Consider the following 15,051-nt stretch of genomic DNA (forward strand, 5'->3'; position numbering starts at 1 on the left):
AGGTCAAAAATCCTTCCAGCTGCAGAGCATCCAGAACCAGAAGAATAATTGTTCAAACGTGCAATGATTCAACCACAAACATGATTAACAAAATATTTTTTCTTTATATTGTTCTGCTCTCTATTTTATTTGTTGTATTGGGATCATTTTACCTTTTCCAAACCACTTCCCTGTAAGAACCTTTTATATCCCATTACCTTTTGTTCATTTTGATCAAATTGAGCTGCATATGCTCTTATTGTGAAGAAGAGGAAGAAGAAGACGGAAGTTTGGTTGTTTTTCCTGGTGAGGTCACACTGTTGTCACAGAGACTTAGTAGTTGAAGCGATTTTGACAGCAAAATGAACTTTGACGGAACTTCCAGGTGTTGTTGGTGAAGTTTTCCTGAACCCTGAGCTCTGCTGTTTGCTGTGGAATCTGAGCGGAAGGAAGCAGAAATATGCAGCTTTGACAACTCCAGTCTTCCCTGGAGCTGATTGATTGGCTAAACGGCTGCTTAGCGTCTGCACAGTAAGTCTTTGTTTTATGGAAGCAGATGTACAATTTTTAGCTGTAAATGTTCAGTATTAACTTTATTGTCGACTAATTCACTGCACTGCTGTGTTTTAGTCCCGGGCTCGGTTTCTGAAAGCATAGAAAAGCTAACGAGCTAACGCTGGGGAGTTAGTTAGCCTGCTGGCTAACTAGCATCAGCTAGCAGACTGGTAAAAATAACATCCCTATATTGGGCTTTGGTTCGAGAATTTTGGGAAGTATTACTTCTCTAAAATTCAGAATGAATATCCTTTACATTTGGACTCGTGTTAGTTGGTTTTTCATGCTAAAATGATGTACACTTTAATGTTAATTCTGTTTAAAAACACTGCTACTTTGTTGTTCTCATTGTTAATTTCCCAGTCTATTCCATTAACCATTTAAGTTGCTAAACCCATAAATTAAGTTGTTCCAAAGCTAAGCTACACCGTTTTAAACTGAAAAATAAACAATCAGTTTAAACAGAAGATTTAGTTTGAAATGTAACTATTGTGCTTCATTTTTTTTATTCTAAAGGCTTATTTGATTATTTACATGTGAACACTTCTTAATTTATCCGTGTATTTGTCCTTCATAAATCACTTTATTTTTATTTATTTATTTTTGTTTCAGTCTTGTGTGTTATTAGTGCCCTGCAGGATGAGTATTCATCATGTGCTGTGCAGTCTTTTCATACTGCAGCCTGTTCAACTCAATCACAAGGTTTAAAGGTTCAAATGCTACAGTAGAGAATGCATGGAAGAGGATTAGGGCCATTGGAATTAAGATATTCTAACCTTTTTTTGGCAGAATTGAGTCCTGTTTCTAATCCTAGAAACAGGACATCTTTTCAAGAAGGGGGTTTCTTTTACGTCACCCTATGTGACGTCAACAGACCAATAAAAAACACTTATATGTCTTGCCAGCTTGCAAGATATTGAAGACATTCAGCATATTATTTTAATTTTAAAGGAATGCCAGGAAGACAGAAAAAAAGCAAATGTAAAAGTACCATGGAATAAATTATACTGTGGCTGCTCAATTATGAAGAAAATAAGGTTACAATTAAAACTGGTATCATTACTCTTAAATTTGGAAACGCTACTTACTGATGTTTATTCTAATTATTAAAATATATTTTTTTTAATTCTGTCTTTGTACAATGTTTTTTTTTTATTTCTACATAATAGCTAACAATATACAGTAGCAAATTGTGAGCTTTAGATTGATATTTAATCAATCTAAACAGAAACAGAGGGAAAAGTGTTTTGGTATCTTTGATACTGATGGCTGGTCCCATTGTCCTGTTAGCTGAAGTGACCAGTTCTGTCTTCATTCATTCATTTTAAAGGTTGGAAAACCTGTTGTGTTGAAGTTCTATTTTGGAGTTTCTTCTATTTTCTTTGTCAAGAGAGATTTAATGTGCTTAAGATTAATAATATTTTTTGTATTTTAAATAGTGTTTGGGTAGTTTAGCATACAAATCAAAATGGAAGCAAAAAATTTGGCAGCACAGCTCTGGAAGCTTGCACCTTTTTGTGGGTTTATCCTGGAAAATGGGGTAGAAAAGTCACGGAGTTTTACTTAGTTATGTTGTTCTACATCAAAAAATAAATCTGAACACTTTCAGTGCTGCCTGAAGAAATTGGGAGATTAGAAGCAGAGGTGAAATAAGATTTGCTCTTCGTGTTGTAATTTATCTGTCTTAATTTTGCAGCAGAACATCTGTAGGTGCAGCAGCAATATGACTAAGAGAAGCCCATCTCTTCAGCTGGTTAAAAGGTACATTTTAATTTTAATCATATTGTTGTGTTAAGTAAACCTTGAGAAATATGAGATGAAATTGATTAAACCTATTTTAAAAATTAACTTTTTAAAACAAGGACCAAAGACTTGATGCAGTCTTTTGTCCTTAGAAATAGTTTGATATATTCTATAATGGAAACTGAGATATTGTCGCTTTTCTAAAATAGTGGTCAAAAAACTGACCGAAGCCAATTATTTTAGGAATATTGTGTACATAGACACAGGCTTGACAATAATGTAAAGTTACTCTTTGCAATGGATTAAACTGCACTCTAAATTTATTGTAAGGTCAATGTAGTTGAAAATTTGGATGGATTTAGCAAATGCTGATTATTATTATTACTATATTAAAAAAAAACCCTGAAAAGTAATGAAACAAAACTATGGGGAAATATTTTTGTCAGTTAAATAAAAAATCAATTAATACTTATCCTGTAGCAAAATATAATTTCATAATTCATATCATCTAAGTATCTTTAAACGGCTGTTGTGGATGGTGATAGGGGTGGGAAGTAAGTGTAAGATTAGTTTTACATTTTGGACCTACTGGTTCTCAAAAATGAAACCAAAATGGAAAGCAGATGAGGAAAAACTAAGTACACTATTAATACTTTTGAATTAAAAGTGAAAGTAGCTTCCAGTCGCTGCTACATCAATGCATACCTCAGAATCAGCATGTATGAGCAACTCAGTGAAAGTTACACAGACTACTTCTCTGGTCAGTCCAGGTGTGTAACTCAGTAAGGGAGCCCAGACATCATGTATCTTAGCAAGGATTTTGCTTCTGCAAGTCAGTATGGCCTCCTCCGAGCTTTAGGAAATGCATTATTTGATAGCAAGAAAGTTGGTTGACAAGTCTAAAACAATCCAGACAAATATCCATCCAGCATTATATCACAGATCTGCCAACAGCTAGAAAAAGCAGGTGGTCAAGGTGCATCTTACTGAGGAACAAATCCAAAAATTCTAATTTCTTAGGAAGACAAAAACCTCAAGTTCACTTCAGATAATAACCCCAGTCCTCAAGAGAACCACAATGTATTTGTTTTTCCAAAGTGAACAGGTACAAATTCCTGTTGTGAAATGTGACAGGATGCTGAACCATCACTGCAGAGGGAACCCTGACCTCCATGAGGAGCTGCAGATCCAGGCTGCAGTGGCAGCAGGGGACATATGCACTGTCAGGAGGATGCTGGAGCAGGGCTACTCACCTAAGATACGGGACGCCAACGGGTGGACGCTGCTGCACTTCTCTGCTGCCAAAGGAAAGGAACGATGCGTCCGAGTCTTTCTGGAGCATGGAGGTCAGAAGCTGACGCTTCTGTTTTTGTTAGTTTTTGTTATCTTGACCGTACAGCAAGAACAGCTCCTTGAAATGTTAAAAGAAACATAAATTTTATATTTATCCTGAAAGGAAGCTGACTCTGCACTGTTTGTTAAAATGAAACAAATGGTTTAAATCACCAGAGAAAATGCCACCATTCACTAACATTATCATTCCAGATCACTACAGGTCTACACAAATGAATAATTGAGAGACAGGGATGATGAAAACTCATTAGCATGCCTAGAGATAAGTAGTCTGTATAGATTGTGTACCTACTGGATTCCAGGCGGTTGCAACCCTTAGCAGTCAGGAGCTGGAAGAATGAAGGCAAATATCTGTTAGAATATGTATCATGTAAATGGCTATCCATCCTGCAGCTGCATAAAAAAAAATATATATCACTTTTTCTGCTCATTATGAAATAGAAAAATATCATCCACTATACTAAACATCCTGAACTGTAGTTTAGATGTTTCATCTAAGCCAAAATTATATTCTTGGTGGTTGAGCTCAGGCTTCGAGCTCAGGTGTTTCAAAAAGCGCACAATTACAAGGAGGATACAAGAAACTCATTATATTCTAATTGGAAGAGGAGGTAGTTCACCCTGGTGAGGAAAGACAGTAAGATGCAGAAGTTAATTAGACTAACTAATTCACACATGGCCTGAAACTGCTCTGCTCCTATCAGTCACACATCCCAGAAGAACTGTGCTTGACTCACCCTGTGGTAACAACAAATGACAAAATAGAGCTGGAAGATATTAAACTAAATCTAAAAAGACTAGAAGTTACACTTCCATTAACCCTGTCTGCTGACAGTGCTAAACAACAGGCAGACTACAATTCTAAAACAACACAGAAAATCAACATCATTGTTCACTACTTCACCTTCTATTTGCTGGTTAACCTGGTAGAAATTCTACTAGAGGAAACCAAGTTAATGGGAGAAAGTCCAAACTGTCTGTGAAGTGAAATTTGAGTTAAGTGGCATTGCTTTGGAAATCAGTGGCCAGGCAGCCTTGGAGGTGAAGCCTCTGGTGTTAGCCCCAAAATACTTAGTTAATAGAAAATAATGGAAATGTATATTCTAACATGTTTGGTACAGGCAACAGTGATGGGAAATAATTAGTAATGGAGTTCTAGGAAATCCTATTTCTTTAACCTCACAGCTAAAAGCAGGTAATGATGCAGAACATTTGTTTCCATTCTGCTTTGCACAGCGGACCCCACAGTGAAGGACTTCATTGGTGGCTTCACAGCCCTTCACTATGCAGCCATGCATGGCAGGGCTCGCATTGCCCGACTGATGCTGGAGTCCGAGTATCGCGGTGACATCATCAACGCTAAAAGCAACGATGGCTGGACACCGCTCCACGTGGCAGCCCATTACGGCCGTGATTCATTTGTTCGCCTCCTGCTGGAGTTCAGGGCCGAGGTGGATCCACTTAGTGACAAAGGCACCACGCCGCTGCAGCTGGCCATCATCCGCGAGCGCTCCAGCTGCGTACGGATCTTGCTGGACCACAGTGCCAACATTGATATTCAGAACGGTTTCCTGCTGCGCTATGCTGTCATCAAAGGAAACCATTCCTACTGTCGTATGTTCTTGCAGAGGGGGGCAGACACAAACCTTGGTCGCCTTGAAGATGGACAGACCCCCTGCATCTGTCAGCCCTTAGGGACGATGCGCTGTGTGCTCAGATGCTCTACACATATGGGGCTAACACCAACACCAGGAACTACGAAGGCCAGACCCCCGTAGCTGTGTCTATTAGCATGTCTGGAATTAGCCGGCCTTGTCTGGATTTTCTGCAGGAAGTCACCAGTAAGTGTCACACTAACACTCGAACACTTGGCATTTATTTAGGAAACTCAAATGGTTGGATAGAGTCTCTTCTGCTGCATTGAAGAGATGCTGGAAGCAGTGGTTTAGTGATCCATTTCACCCGGTACTGTTCAGCCCTGCTCTTAAGTATTTGCTGTGAAATTCAATATAATTTGTTGGTTTGAAAAATCTTTGGGTTTTACCATCATGTTTCTTCTAACTGGAAGCTATTTTAACATTTTGTAGTCCTTACCTGACTTTTGTAGAGAATGTGTGGAGGGATCTACAGATTAGAGTGATGGCAGTGAGACCTTCCAAACTCAAATACTTGGAACTCATCACCAAAGATAAGTTAAGACACCAGAGGAAAAGTGCAAAAGGCTGGTCACCAATTATAAGAAGGGTTTGTTTGCCAATCGGTTATGCCAGTAAAGATTTGTAATGTTGACGAAGGTAGACATAAAAATTATGTCTCTTTTATTTAAATTAATTTGAAATTGAGACTTTATATGCATCAACGTTTATATTTTACTCAAACTGAGGGGGAAAAAAATCAGGAGACTCATGGACTCCATGTTAACATGTTTTTGTTCCTTTTTAAAAACAAGATGGAAACGCAAAAGTACCCATAAATTTAATTTTGGCATGTACGAATTTCAGTTTATAATGTGAATTTTATGAGCAGTTAGTATCTTACCTACACTAAACAACTCTGAACATCTGTGTTTTAGATATGTACGATTTATTTCTAAGGCTGAAGTGAACAGCCAATCAGAATAAGGAAGTTAGATTGTGTGTAGTCGTCGTCAGTTGAACGGAAACAACCGCTACACAACAGGCTGAGTTTAGGGAAAGGTCTGTATGATTATAAAAATAATCAAATCTTGATCATTTTGGTTCATTTTATAATCATTTATTAAAATGAGTCAATGTGGTTGGAAGAACAAAGTTTTTAGAGAACAGTCATAAACCTTGAATCCACCTCTCACACCTTCCTTTAAATTTAGCAAAATTTAATTTAAAAAATGAACCCAAATAAATTTTGCAATGTTGTGCCATTCAGCGGTCTCTTGAACAAATGAACCAAAAACAAATAGGGGAAAAACATTGAAATATAAAAAACTAATTACTAGACATTTAATGAATACTTGTTGGAACTGATTACCCCCTTGTAGTGTAACTAGTGAGAGACTCTTCACGTTTCTCTAAAATAATATATATTATTTTCAATAATATAGTTATTTTCTGTATGTAGATTTTCTCTGGTTTCACAGATTTCTTGTGTTGCTGGATGGTGTAATGTTTTTGTATCTTTTAAAGCTGAAGATTAATATTGAATAATTAATTGCACAGCTGGATTAAGTGTATATTGTCAGAGAAACTGTTTAAAGGAAACATTTGGTTTGTCTAAAAATCCATGAAGTAGTGTTTACCTTAATAACATTTGTTCTCGAATACAAATATTCTAGAGATGCAAAAATTTGGCTTCAGCCTTTGATGTGTGTCTCTGTCTTCAGATCATCAATACTGTCCATTTTTAGCATATAAAATCTATGGAGGTTTTCAGTGGCAGTGGACGGAGACGTTTAAAAAAGCATTGAGGGACTTTCTGTTCCAGAGCAGCAGATCACCTGCAGCGTTATGACTGACTCGTAACAATGCCTGCATTCCTCTGCTGCTGCCTCAACTTTGATATCAAAGGTAACAAAGAGCTATGTGCTGTTTGAGGGCCTTTGAGGGACTCTGGACATTCAGCTGGATCGCATATCTACAGCCTTACTGATTACACCTCAGCTTCTGACATGAAAGGGACCATGCACCATCCAGCACTCTGTTCTCCTCAACCACTGTACATGTCAGCTTCTTTCCCATGTTGGTTTATTTGTCCAGAAAAAATTCTTGTACTGTATATTTACATTTATTCATATAGTTAAACTCATAATTATTCATACATGTGAAAGATCAACCAAGAATTTTGTCTGATTAGACATAAGACACACGGTTCTCAAAAAATAATAAAGCTGGACGTTGATACTTGTTTTACAGTTTTTAGAAACTGGCGTGTCAACGTAATGTATACCCTTGACAGTAATCAGTCAAAAAGTATTTATTGGCAGTACAGAAATTAAAACCTTCATATGATTGTGGGTCACCTTTGTGTTTCCTCTGGTATTTTGATGCATTATTAGTGACGAGCTTCAAGTGTGAGGATGGAAGGCCTCTTTACCATTACCCTAATCTTTAGCCTCTTTAGAGATTCTGTTAGACTGAAATCAGGACAGGTCGAACCACTTCAAATGTGTCATGAAGAGGCATTTTATGACATGTTTTGTTGCCTGTTCAGAAGAGAGCTTGTTGGTAAAATGAAAATTTCTAAACCGAAATCTACCATGAGTATGAATAATTTTGAGCTCAACTGTATATATAGATTTGATAGATTTTCTGTGCTTAGATTTGAAGCATGATGTATTTTTCTGTGGTGAAGTCTGACATTTGTGAGTTTTCTAATCCTCTGGGAATCACCTTTAAACTGCCATTTGCTACATAGTTGAATCCACTGCCGGGTCTCCCAGATGGACCAGCATCAGTCTACCAGTTCACATTTATCAGGGCTGCTTGATTTTAGGAAATAAGTTGATGGCGTCTTTAAGTTCATTAAGTACTGAACTAATTAGATGGTATTTCAAATGTAAATGGGTTTGAAAGAGACATTTCTGGTGTTCCCTGAAACACCTCTTCCCACTCTGAAAGCAGGTTCCAGAGTGTCACCAGAAGGTGGTGTTGCAGGTCATGTTGCTCAGAAAAAACAGTGGTGCTCTGTAGAAACACCCACCAAAAAGAAAAAGACCTACAGACAGACATCTAAGCAGTCCTTCCTACAGCCATGTGTAAGATCCAGGTCAACATCAAATATCTGTGAAAATGAGTGAAAACTATTGGAAATGTCTGCAGTTTAATCAAACTGTGTGTTTTGGGGAGGGGAATGGAGCTGTTTTACAGCTCCATGTGAACAGCTCAAGTTTAAAATTTTTTTCCATTGATGTGTTTATGTAACTAACTCTAACAAGTTCACTTATTGCACCAGTGCAGCTTTGGGCTCTTTGGTAATTGTTTCTTTTCCATTTTCAGGGCAACCTCGGAGTCTCCAGGACCTATGTCGAATAAAAATCCGTCACTGTATTGGCCTTCAAAGTTTGAAATTCTTGGAGGATCTTCCAATTGCAAAAGTTATGAAAGACTATTTAAAACATAAGTTTGACAGTTTGTGAAGGAGCATGGAACAAGCAGACAGACGGTGACAGGCTCTCTGTCAGACTATGCAAGCATTATAACTGCTCTAGAAGAAGGACTCTCTGCTTTTTTCCTGTACATTCTGAAGATTTAGTCCAATCAGATTTTTTTTCTTTATCAACATTCTATTAAGCCTTATTTAAACTTCTTGCAATTGCTGACAATTTTTAGTAGGCACTTTTTTTAGGAGACTGAAACTTACTTGACTGCATATGGCATTATTCCCATAGTAATAACATTTACCTTTTATACATATGTTATCCCATTGGTGAGAGTTTTGAAAAATTAAAGCATGGGCATGTGGATTTTGTATATTTTTTAAAAAATAAAAATATGGAAGGTAGCTTTTCGTATTCAACTGAGACATTGACAGAAGATACCCAGTCAGAATGTCCAAAACTCTGAACTGGAACCAGTATTGACACAGTGCATCAGGAGTAAAATCTGAAACCTGCTGAGAGTGTGTGGAGGACTCTGCAGCAGGAGCAGAGTGGTAGATGCAGCAAGCTTTGTATCCACCACAAAAGGCTACAAGGTTATGTAGTAATTATCAATTAAAGGTGTGAATGATTTTGACAGTAATTTTTCAATCCAAAACATTTAAATGCTTGCAGTTTAAATCGGTATCACCACATCTTTTCTGGCAGATTTGTGTTTTTTTTGTTTGTTTGTTTTTACCATCCTGAATCTCATTTGAAGAACAGTTAGAGGAAACTGTGTAGTCTAAAGTTTCCTCAGAATTTAGATTCTTTTTTTTGTGTGTGGGGTTCTGTGTGGAGGTAATGTGTGATTATACCTTTCCTCTGGTAGATAAGTTCCTTTATGACTTCCATATGGATCAAGAGAATTAAGTTTGGCTCAAAATATCTGGTTAGGGTTTTAAATGAAGACTAACTTATTTTTTTGGACATTGTAACATTTGGAGAGTTACTCTGGACACAGACATCACATGTAGTGTTTATGTCTATTTTTCTTTAAGTGCTTCACATCAGAAGGCTGTTATTCCAGACCTTTCCTGGTCTGTGGTAAATAACCATGCTGCTGCAGACATGACTGGTTTAAACAGATCTTATAAACTGGACTTGTTTTAAAATAGCAGAAGTCATCTTCAGTCCAGATCCTGTTCTGACCAACTGTCAGCTGAACACCCATCCAGACAGAAAAGGTAAAAGAAATACATTTTCGATCGTATACCATTTCTAACCACTACAAAACAATTCAAAGTCTGCCTTTTAGAGTTCAGTTGAGGCCATTTTGAGCTGAAACATTTTTGACTGGATGTGAGGATGTTTTTTTTCATGATATTTTCTTATGCTTAAAAATTGACTTCATTTTTATTTTTTAGGTGATTTCAAACAGAAATGTTGATATTACATTGAAAGGCTTGCAGTAAAACAATAACAAACTGAACCCTGATGGCTGATCAGTGTGGAGGTATTGATTCACCTGATAGGTCTCTGAGTTCCTCTGAGGTGTCATTAGTGGTAGGTTAAGTGGGATTTGAAAAGCTCTGAATATATTCAGTGAATTCACATATTTAGCTGAAGACATTTCATCTACCCTTTTTATGAACATATCAGTTTTATTTTCAGATGTTGGTGAAAGAGTGTAATGTGGTGTTATTTTTTTATTTTTTAAACTTGAGATATGATAGCTCCAGTGAACCTGCTTTGTCCATTTCTGTGCCATGGTGGAAGCACTGTGGAGCCCTCATTGTTGCTCTCTAAAGCAGTCGTGTTTTCAGGAAACCTGGCCTTCACAGCTACCATCAGTGTAAATATGTTACCGCCTATTTATGTAAAATCTGTTCAAGCAATAATCTGGTGTTCCCAACATTTACAATTTGGAAAGTCTTGTAACTTCTTTGGTGTGAATTAAGTATTTTATGTATGTGAGTTCATTAAAGTTTCATTTTGAATATGTTGTCTGTAATATGTACTTTTTTTTACCTGTGAAGTCATGTGTTTTCTTCTTCTTTTGCAGTAGCTTGTTAAGCTATTCAAAAATAACTGGGTGTGTTTTCTATCTTTTCCGTCATAATGCTGAAATTCCTGATATTTTTATGTTCTGTATTCCATGATGTTATAGGTTTTACATGAGGCTGTAACTCTGTTTCTGATAAAACATCTCATAGAGATGACCATCAGTACTGTATAATGTGACTAATTATATTTTTAAGATGCAGATACGGCCTTCTTCACATGTCAGTAAATGTTTTTTACTTTTCTTTGCAAGTAAAAGAAATGACAATATCACCAAAAAGTTCATTTAAGTTGTTTGGTTAGTGAAGCTTCTATAGCTCCATTGCTAATAGTCGCATGCAAGTCAAGTGATGTGCATTTTAGCACATTTCAGCAAAAAGGCAAGCAAAGTGCTTTACACTAAACATAAAATATAATAGTAGCCAATTATTAAGCAATAAATATTACAAAATCATCAATCAAATACACATTAAATATGTTGATCAATGTTCCATTTATTGTTTATAAAAGGTTTGACAACTAAACAGCTGGGTTTATATGCTGCTTTTAAAAGAACTCTGTATTTCAGCCATTTTGCAGTTTTCTAGAAGCTTGTTCCAGATTTGTGGTGTATAGAAGCTGAATGCTGCTTCTCTGTTTTTGGTTCTGGTTCTGGCGATGCAGAGCAGAACCAGCATAGATATTAAATAGGAGGGACCCCAGGACTGAACCTTGGGTTTCTCCACATATATCAAAATCTTTGTTCTTCGGGTAAGATTCAAACCATTGGAGTACTGTACCAGAGAGACCAACCCAGTTTTCTTTAGAAACATGTCCTGGTTCACAGTGTCAAATATCTTGCTGAGGTCCATCAGAACCAGCACTGTGGTATATTAGGTGTCACACCAGGTAGATGAAGACATTGGACCTGCTAAATACTAATGACAAATACACACAACCTCCACTCTGTCCCCCTGCCTGGCCACTTTGATCACAGCCCCATACAACTCCTTCCTGAATACACACCCAGAGTGTGTGAGCCTCCAGTGAGAGTCTGCAGGACTGCTTCCAGATCACAGACTGGGAACCATGGCGATGACAATGACCGACTGACTCACCGCTGATTAACTTCTGTGTATATAGAACAATATACCTTTAAAATCCATCCCAGTTGAAAGAACTCATAGTTCCATGTCTTTTTCAAAAAAGCACTTTGTTCGCATTAGTGGTTGGTAAAGTAACTAGAATCATATGTTCCAGTTATAAATGTGTTATTCTGTGCTGCAAAATGAAACCAGTATAAAGTGGTTGAGCTGAATATTATTACAGAAACACTGATTACAACCACCAGAAAGAGCTTCTTTGTTCATTTTCCTACAACCTGACTGTCTTGGTGTCCATAACAGAGGGCTTTGTTTTCTATGTCCCCTTCCTTTATATCCCTCTGCATTTAAAGTACCGACAGTGTATTTTGAAAATAAAACAGGGAAAAAAGAAAGTGGTTCTTTGTTTAATCAAAATTCAAGTCAAGGCAGCTGAATGTCACACTGCTGACCCTGGTCAATGTCTCCTGCTCACAGAGAGTCCCTTGAGAAAGGCCAATGGAAACGAGCCAGCAGCTTCCCTGGAATGCTGTCTCATTTCCTGGAGAACTAACATGTTTCATTTAACTCAAATTAATAATATACAGGCCTGCGAAGTGAAGTACAGCACAGTAACCATTGTGAGCCTGGAGATGATCAACAATATGACGAAGGTGAATATTATAGAATTGTAACCCGGATAGAACATAAACTTAAGAGAGGTTAAAGCTGATAAGTAATAGGAATAAGTTCATTTGTTCTATTTCTGTTTTCAATTAACATGTTAAGGTTCAATTAGTTATTAAAGTAGGTTAGTACTGTTGAGAATAAGTTATGTGTACCTTGTTGGGTAATTGTCAGAAAACGGTAGTGTCCTACAGGAGTGCGGGCAGTGAAGGGAGCACAGGTGTGGAGAGAGAGAGAGCAGTAAAAAAAGAAAAAGAGTGAGCTCAGCGAGAGAAGGAATAGCACAAGAAGAGGTATTTAGAAATTTCTAGAAGTGAGTACGACGAGTCCTCAGATATAGAACTCATGCGAGCTAACAGGAGATAGTTAAGTTTCGGAGAGAAGCTGCCAACTATATGTTAGTTTTCGTAGTGACCTAGGCATTCTAGAGTTAGAGCACAGCTAATTCAGCGGTTGCTAATAAGGGACTTTTGTAAACTGCTGTATTGCTGCCAGAGTAATACTTAAAAAAAAGTTACAGAAGATCGGGACCAACTGGATAACGAGAACCCCAGATAGTCACTCTGAGTGCCCGTGTCGCTCAGAGTACCTCTGGCGCCGAGGGAGAGAAGAACTGTCGAGGGGAGCACGTGGAGTACGTGAAGGCCGCAGGACTGTTTTTTTTTTCCGGGAGCTACTGTTTGGATGAACGCTGACTATTGAGTGAAGTATCGATTGGATATGTCGTTGAGGACTTACGTTGATCAAGGTATGGATTTGACAAACTGTTCATTGAGTGAAGAAGCTCTGGATTTCTGAGTCGGAGGGAACTCCTGGTTCCAAAGCATCTCACAGGCCTTCAACGTAGATAGCCTTGGCTGCCGGCATTAGATTAGCTTATAGTACTGTGTGATATAACTAACGTGTACTTTGAATGTGAAGTTACTGTTCTGTAAATAATGTTTTATTTTTCTGGTTTGTTTAAACACTAAACTTGCCATTACTTTATTATTTTACCGAATTAAAGGAACGTTCTTAAACTAGTTTGCTGTGTGTAGCATAACTCACTTTAGTATAGTTCAACCTTTACTGACCCAAAATATTATAGAAAGGGAAACATAGAACCCAAACCCCACTTATTTTCGTAATCGTTAAGTGAGGGCTACATAAAATGGAGGCACCGCTGGGATCTTTTTGAGTCTTTGTGAAACGTTGAACAAGTAATACACACCCACAAGTTGATTTAAAGTAGCGAGTTCACATTTTTTTTATTACTGTGGTTTTAAATATGGCAGATCGTTCTGGGTTAACTACAGAACTGAAAGGGTGGTGTCGGGGTGAAGGATTAGAAGAAGCTAAAGCTCTCTTGGTAGTGGTTCCAGAAGACGTGGAGATAGCCAAGATAGAAGAAACATTAGAGACTATTAAATGTCTAGGGCGAGTCAGAGTCAGGGGGCGTCAATCTCACACCTCCTTGAGCTGCCATATGGTGCTCTGTGAATGCAGAGAAAATATACCCAGAGAGAATGCACCAACGGAAGTGCTGGAGCCGGACAGTGGTCAAAGATGGCCGATAGTCACTCTTGAGGATGAAAGTCCAGCTTCCAATGATTTTGCTCAGAAGGTGAAAAGTCTCCTGGAAACTGAGGGAAAGACGATGGAAGATATACAAAGCTTATTTTCCAAACCTGCTCAACCACAGCACCACTCTGATCCCCCCATAAATTCTACTGAGTCCATATTGCAAGCGGTGGGCGATTTGTTGGAGAAGACACGTAAACCACAAGCTGAAGGTGGTTATCGACGTTTGAGGCTGTTCACAGGAAACCTGCCAGTTCCTCCCAGTGAAGAGCCTTTTGACCATTGGTTAGAACAGGCATGGCTCATGGTAGAAGAAAGTGACTGTACTGACAAGGAGAAAAGGCGCAGGCTGATGGAAAGCTTAAAGGGACCAGCGTTGGAGATTGCTAAATCCGTTCGTGAGTCAAACCCTGAAGCAGGTCCTGATGAATATTTGGAGGCGTTGGAAAGTGCATTTGGCAGTGCTGAATCTGGAGATGATCTCTATTTTGCCTTCCGGTTAATGCAGCAACAACCAGGTGAAAAGCTGTCGGATTTCCTAAGGCGCTTGGAAAGGGCTCTCACTAAAGTTGTGCAGCGGGGAGGATTAACAAGCTATAACAAAGACAAGGCCCGGCTAGAACAACTTCTGAGAGGGGCTGTTATTTCCGACCTGATGCTAATTCAACTGCGCCTGAGAGAGAAAAAATCCTCACCTCCAACCTTCCTACCTTCCTCTGTACTTCCTCAGTACAGAGGAAGAGTATGAAGCATCGAGAAGAAAAATTAATTCAACCGTTCACCATGTGTGCACAAAACTTTCTGAAACAGAACAAACAGAAATACAAAATCTCAAAGCTGAAATTAAAGAGCTTAAGACTAAGTTTGCCACCTGCATGTCTATGTCCACTGAAGCTAAAGAAAAAAAGGTGTCATTGGTGTCCCCAGAGCAGACCAATGAAGGCAGCGATACCCAAGAACTGGCTGCATTGAAGAAACAAGTGAGAAGACTGCAGCACA

General features: G+C 38.2%; 2 protein-coding genes across 2 annotated transcripts; both read left to right on the forward strand.

Annotated features, from left to right (window-relative positions):
* Positions 1 to 293: 293 nt before the first annotated feature.
* On the forward strand, positions 294 to 10,682 carry asb7 (ankyrin repeat and SOCS box containing 7). Its single transcript, XM_055060046.1, is given in 6 exon segments — positions 294 to 510; positions 2,231 to 2,295; positions 3,412 to 3,623; positions 4,867 to 5,304; positions 5,307 to 5,471; positions 8,601 to 10,682. Coding segments are annotated over 5 exon segments (993 nt in total). The 5' UTR covers positions 294 to 510; positions 2,231 to 2,257; the 3' UTR covers positions 8,741 to 10,682.
* A 2,811-nt stretch (positions 10,683 to 13,493) lies between these two features.
* LOC129379315 (paraneoplastic antigen Ma2 homolog) lies at positions 13,494 to 14,805 on the forward strand. Its single transcript, XM_055060032.1, has one exon. It carries the CDS (start codon positions 13,760 to 13,762, stop codon positions 14,798 to 14,800), a length of 1,041 nt encoding a protein of 346 aa, XP_054916007.1. The 5' UTR covers positions 13,494 to 13,759; the 3' UTR covers positions 14,801 to 14,805.
* The last annotated feature ends 246 nt before the right edge of the window (positions 14,806 to 15,051 follow it).

Source organism: Poeciliopsis prolifica, unplaced genomic scaffold (genome assembly GCF_027474105.1).
Source record: "Poeciliopsis prolifica strain line A6 unplaced genomic scaffold, Auburn_PproV2 SCAFFOLD057, whole genome shotgun sequence".
In the NCBI taxonomy this organism is placed as follows: Eukaryota; Metazoa; Chordata; class Actinopteri; order Cyprinodontiformes; family Poeciliidae; genus Poeciliopsis; species Poeciliopsis prolifica.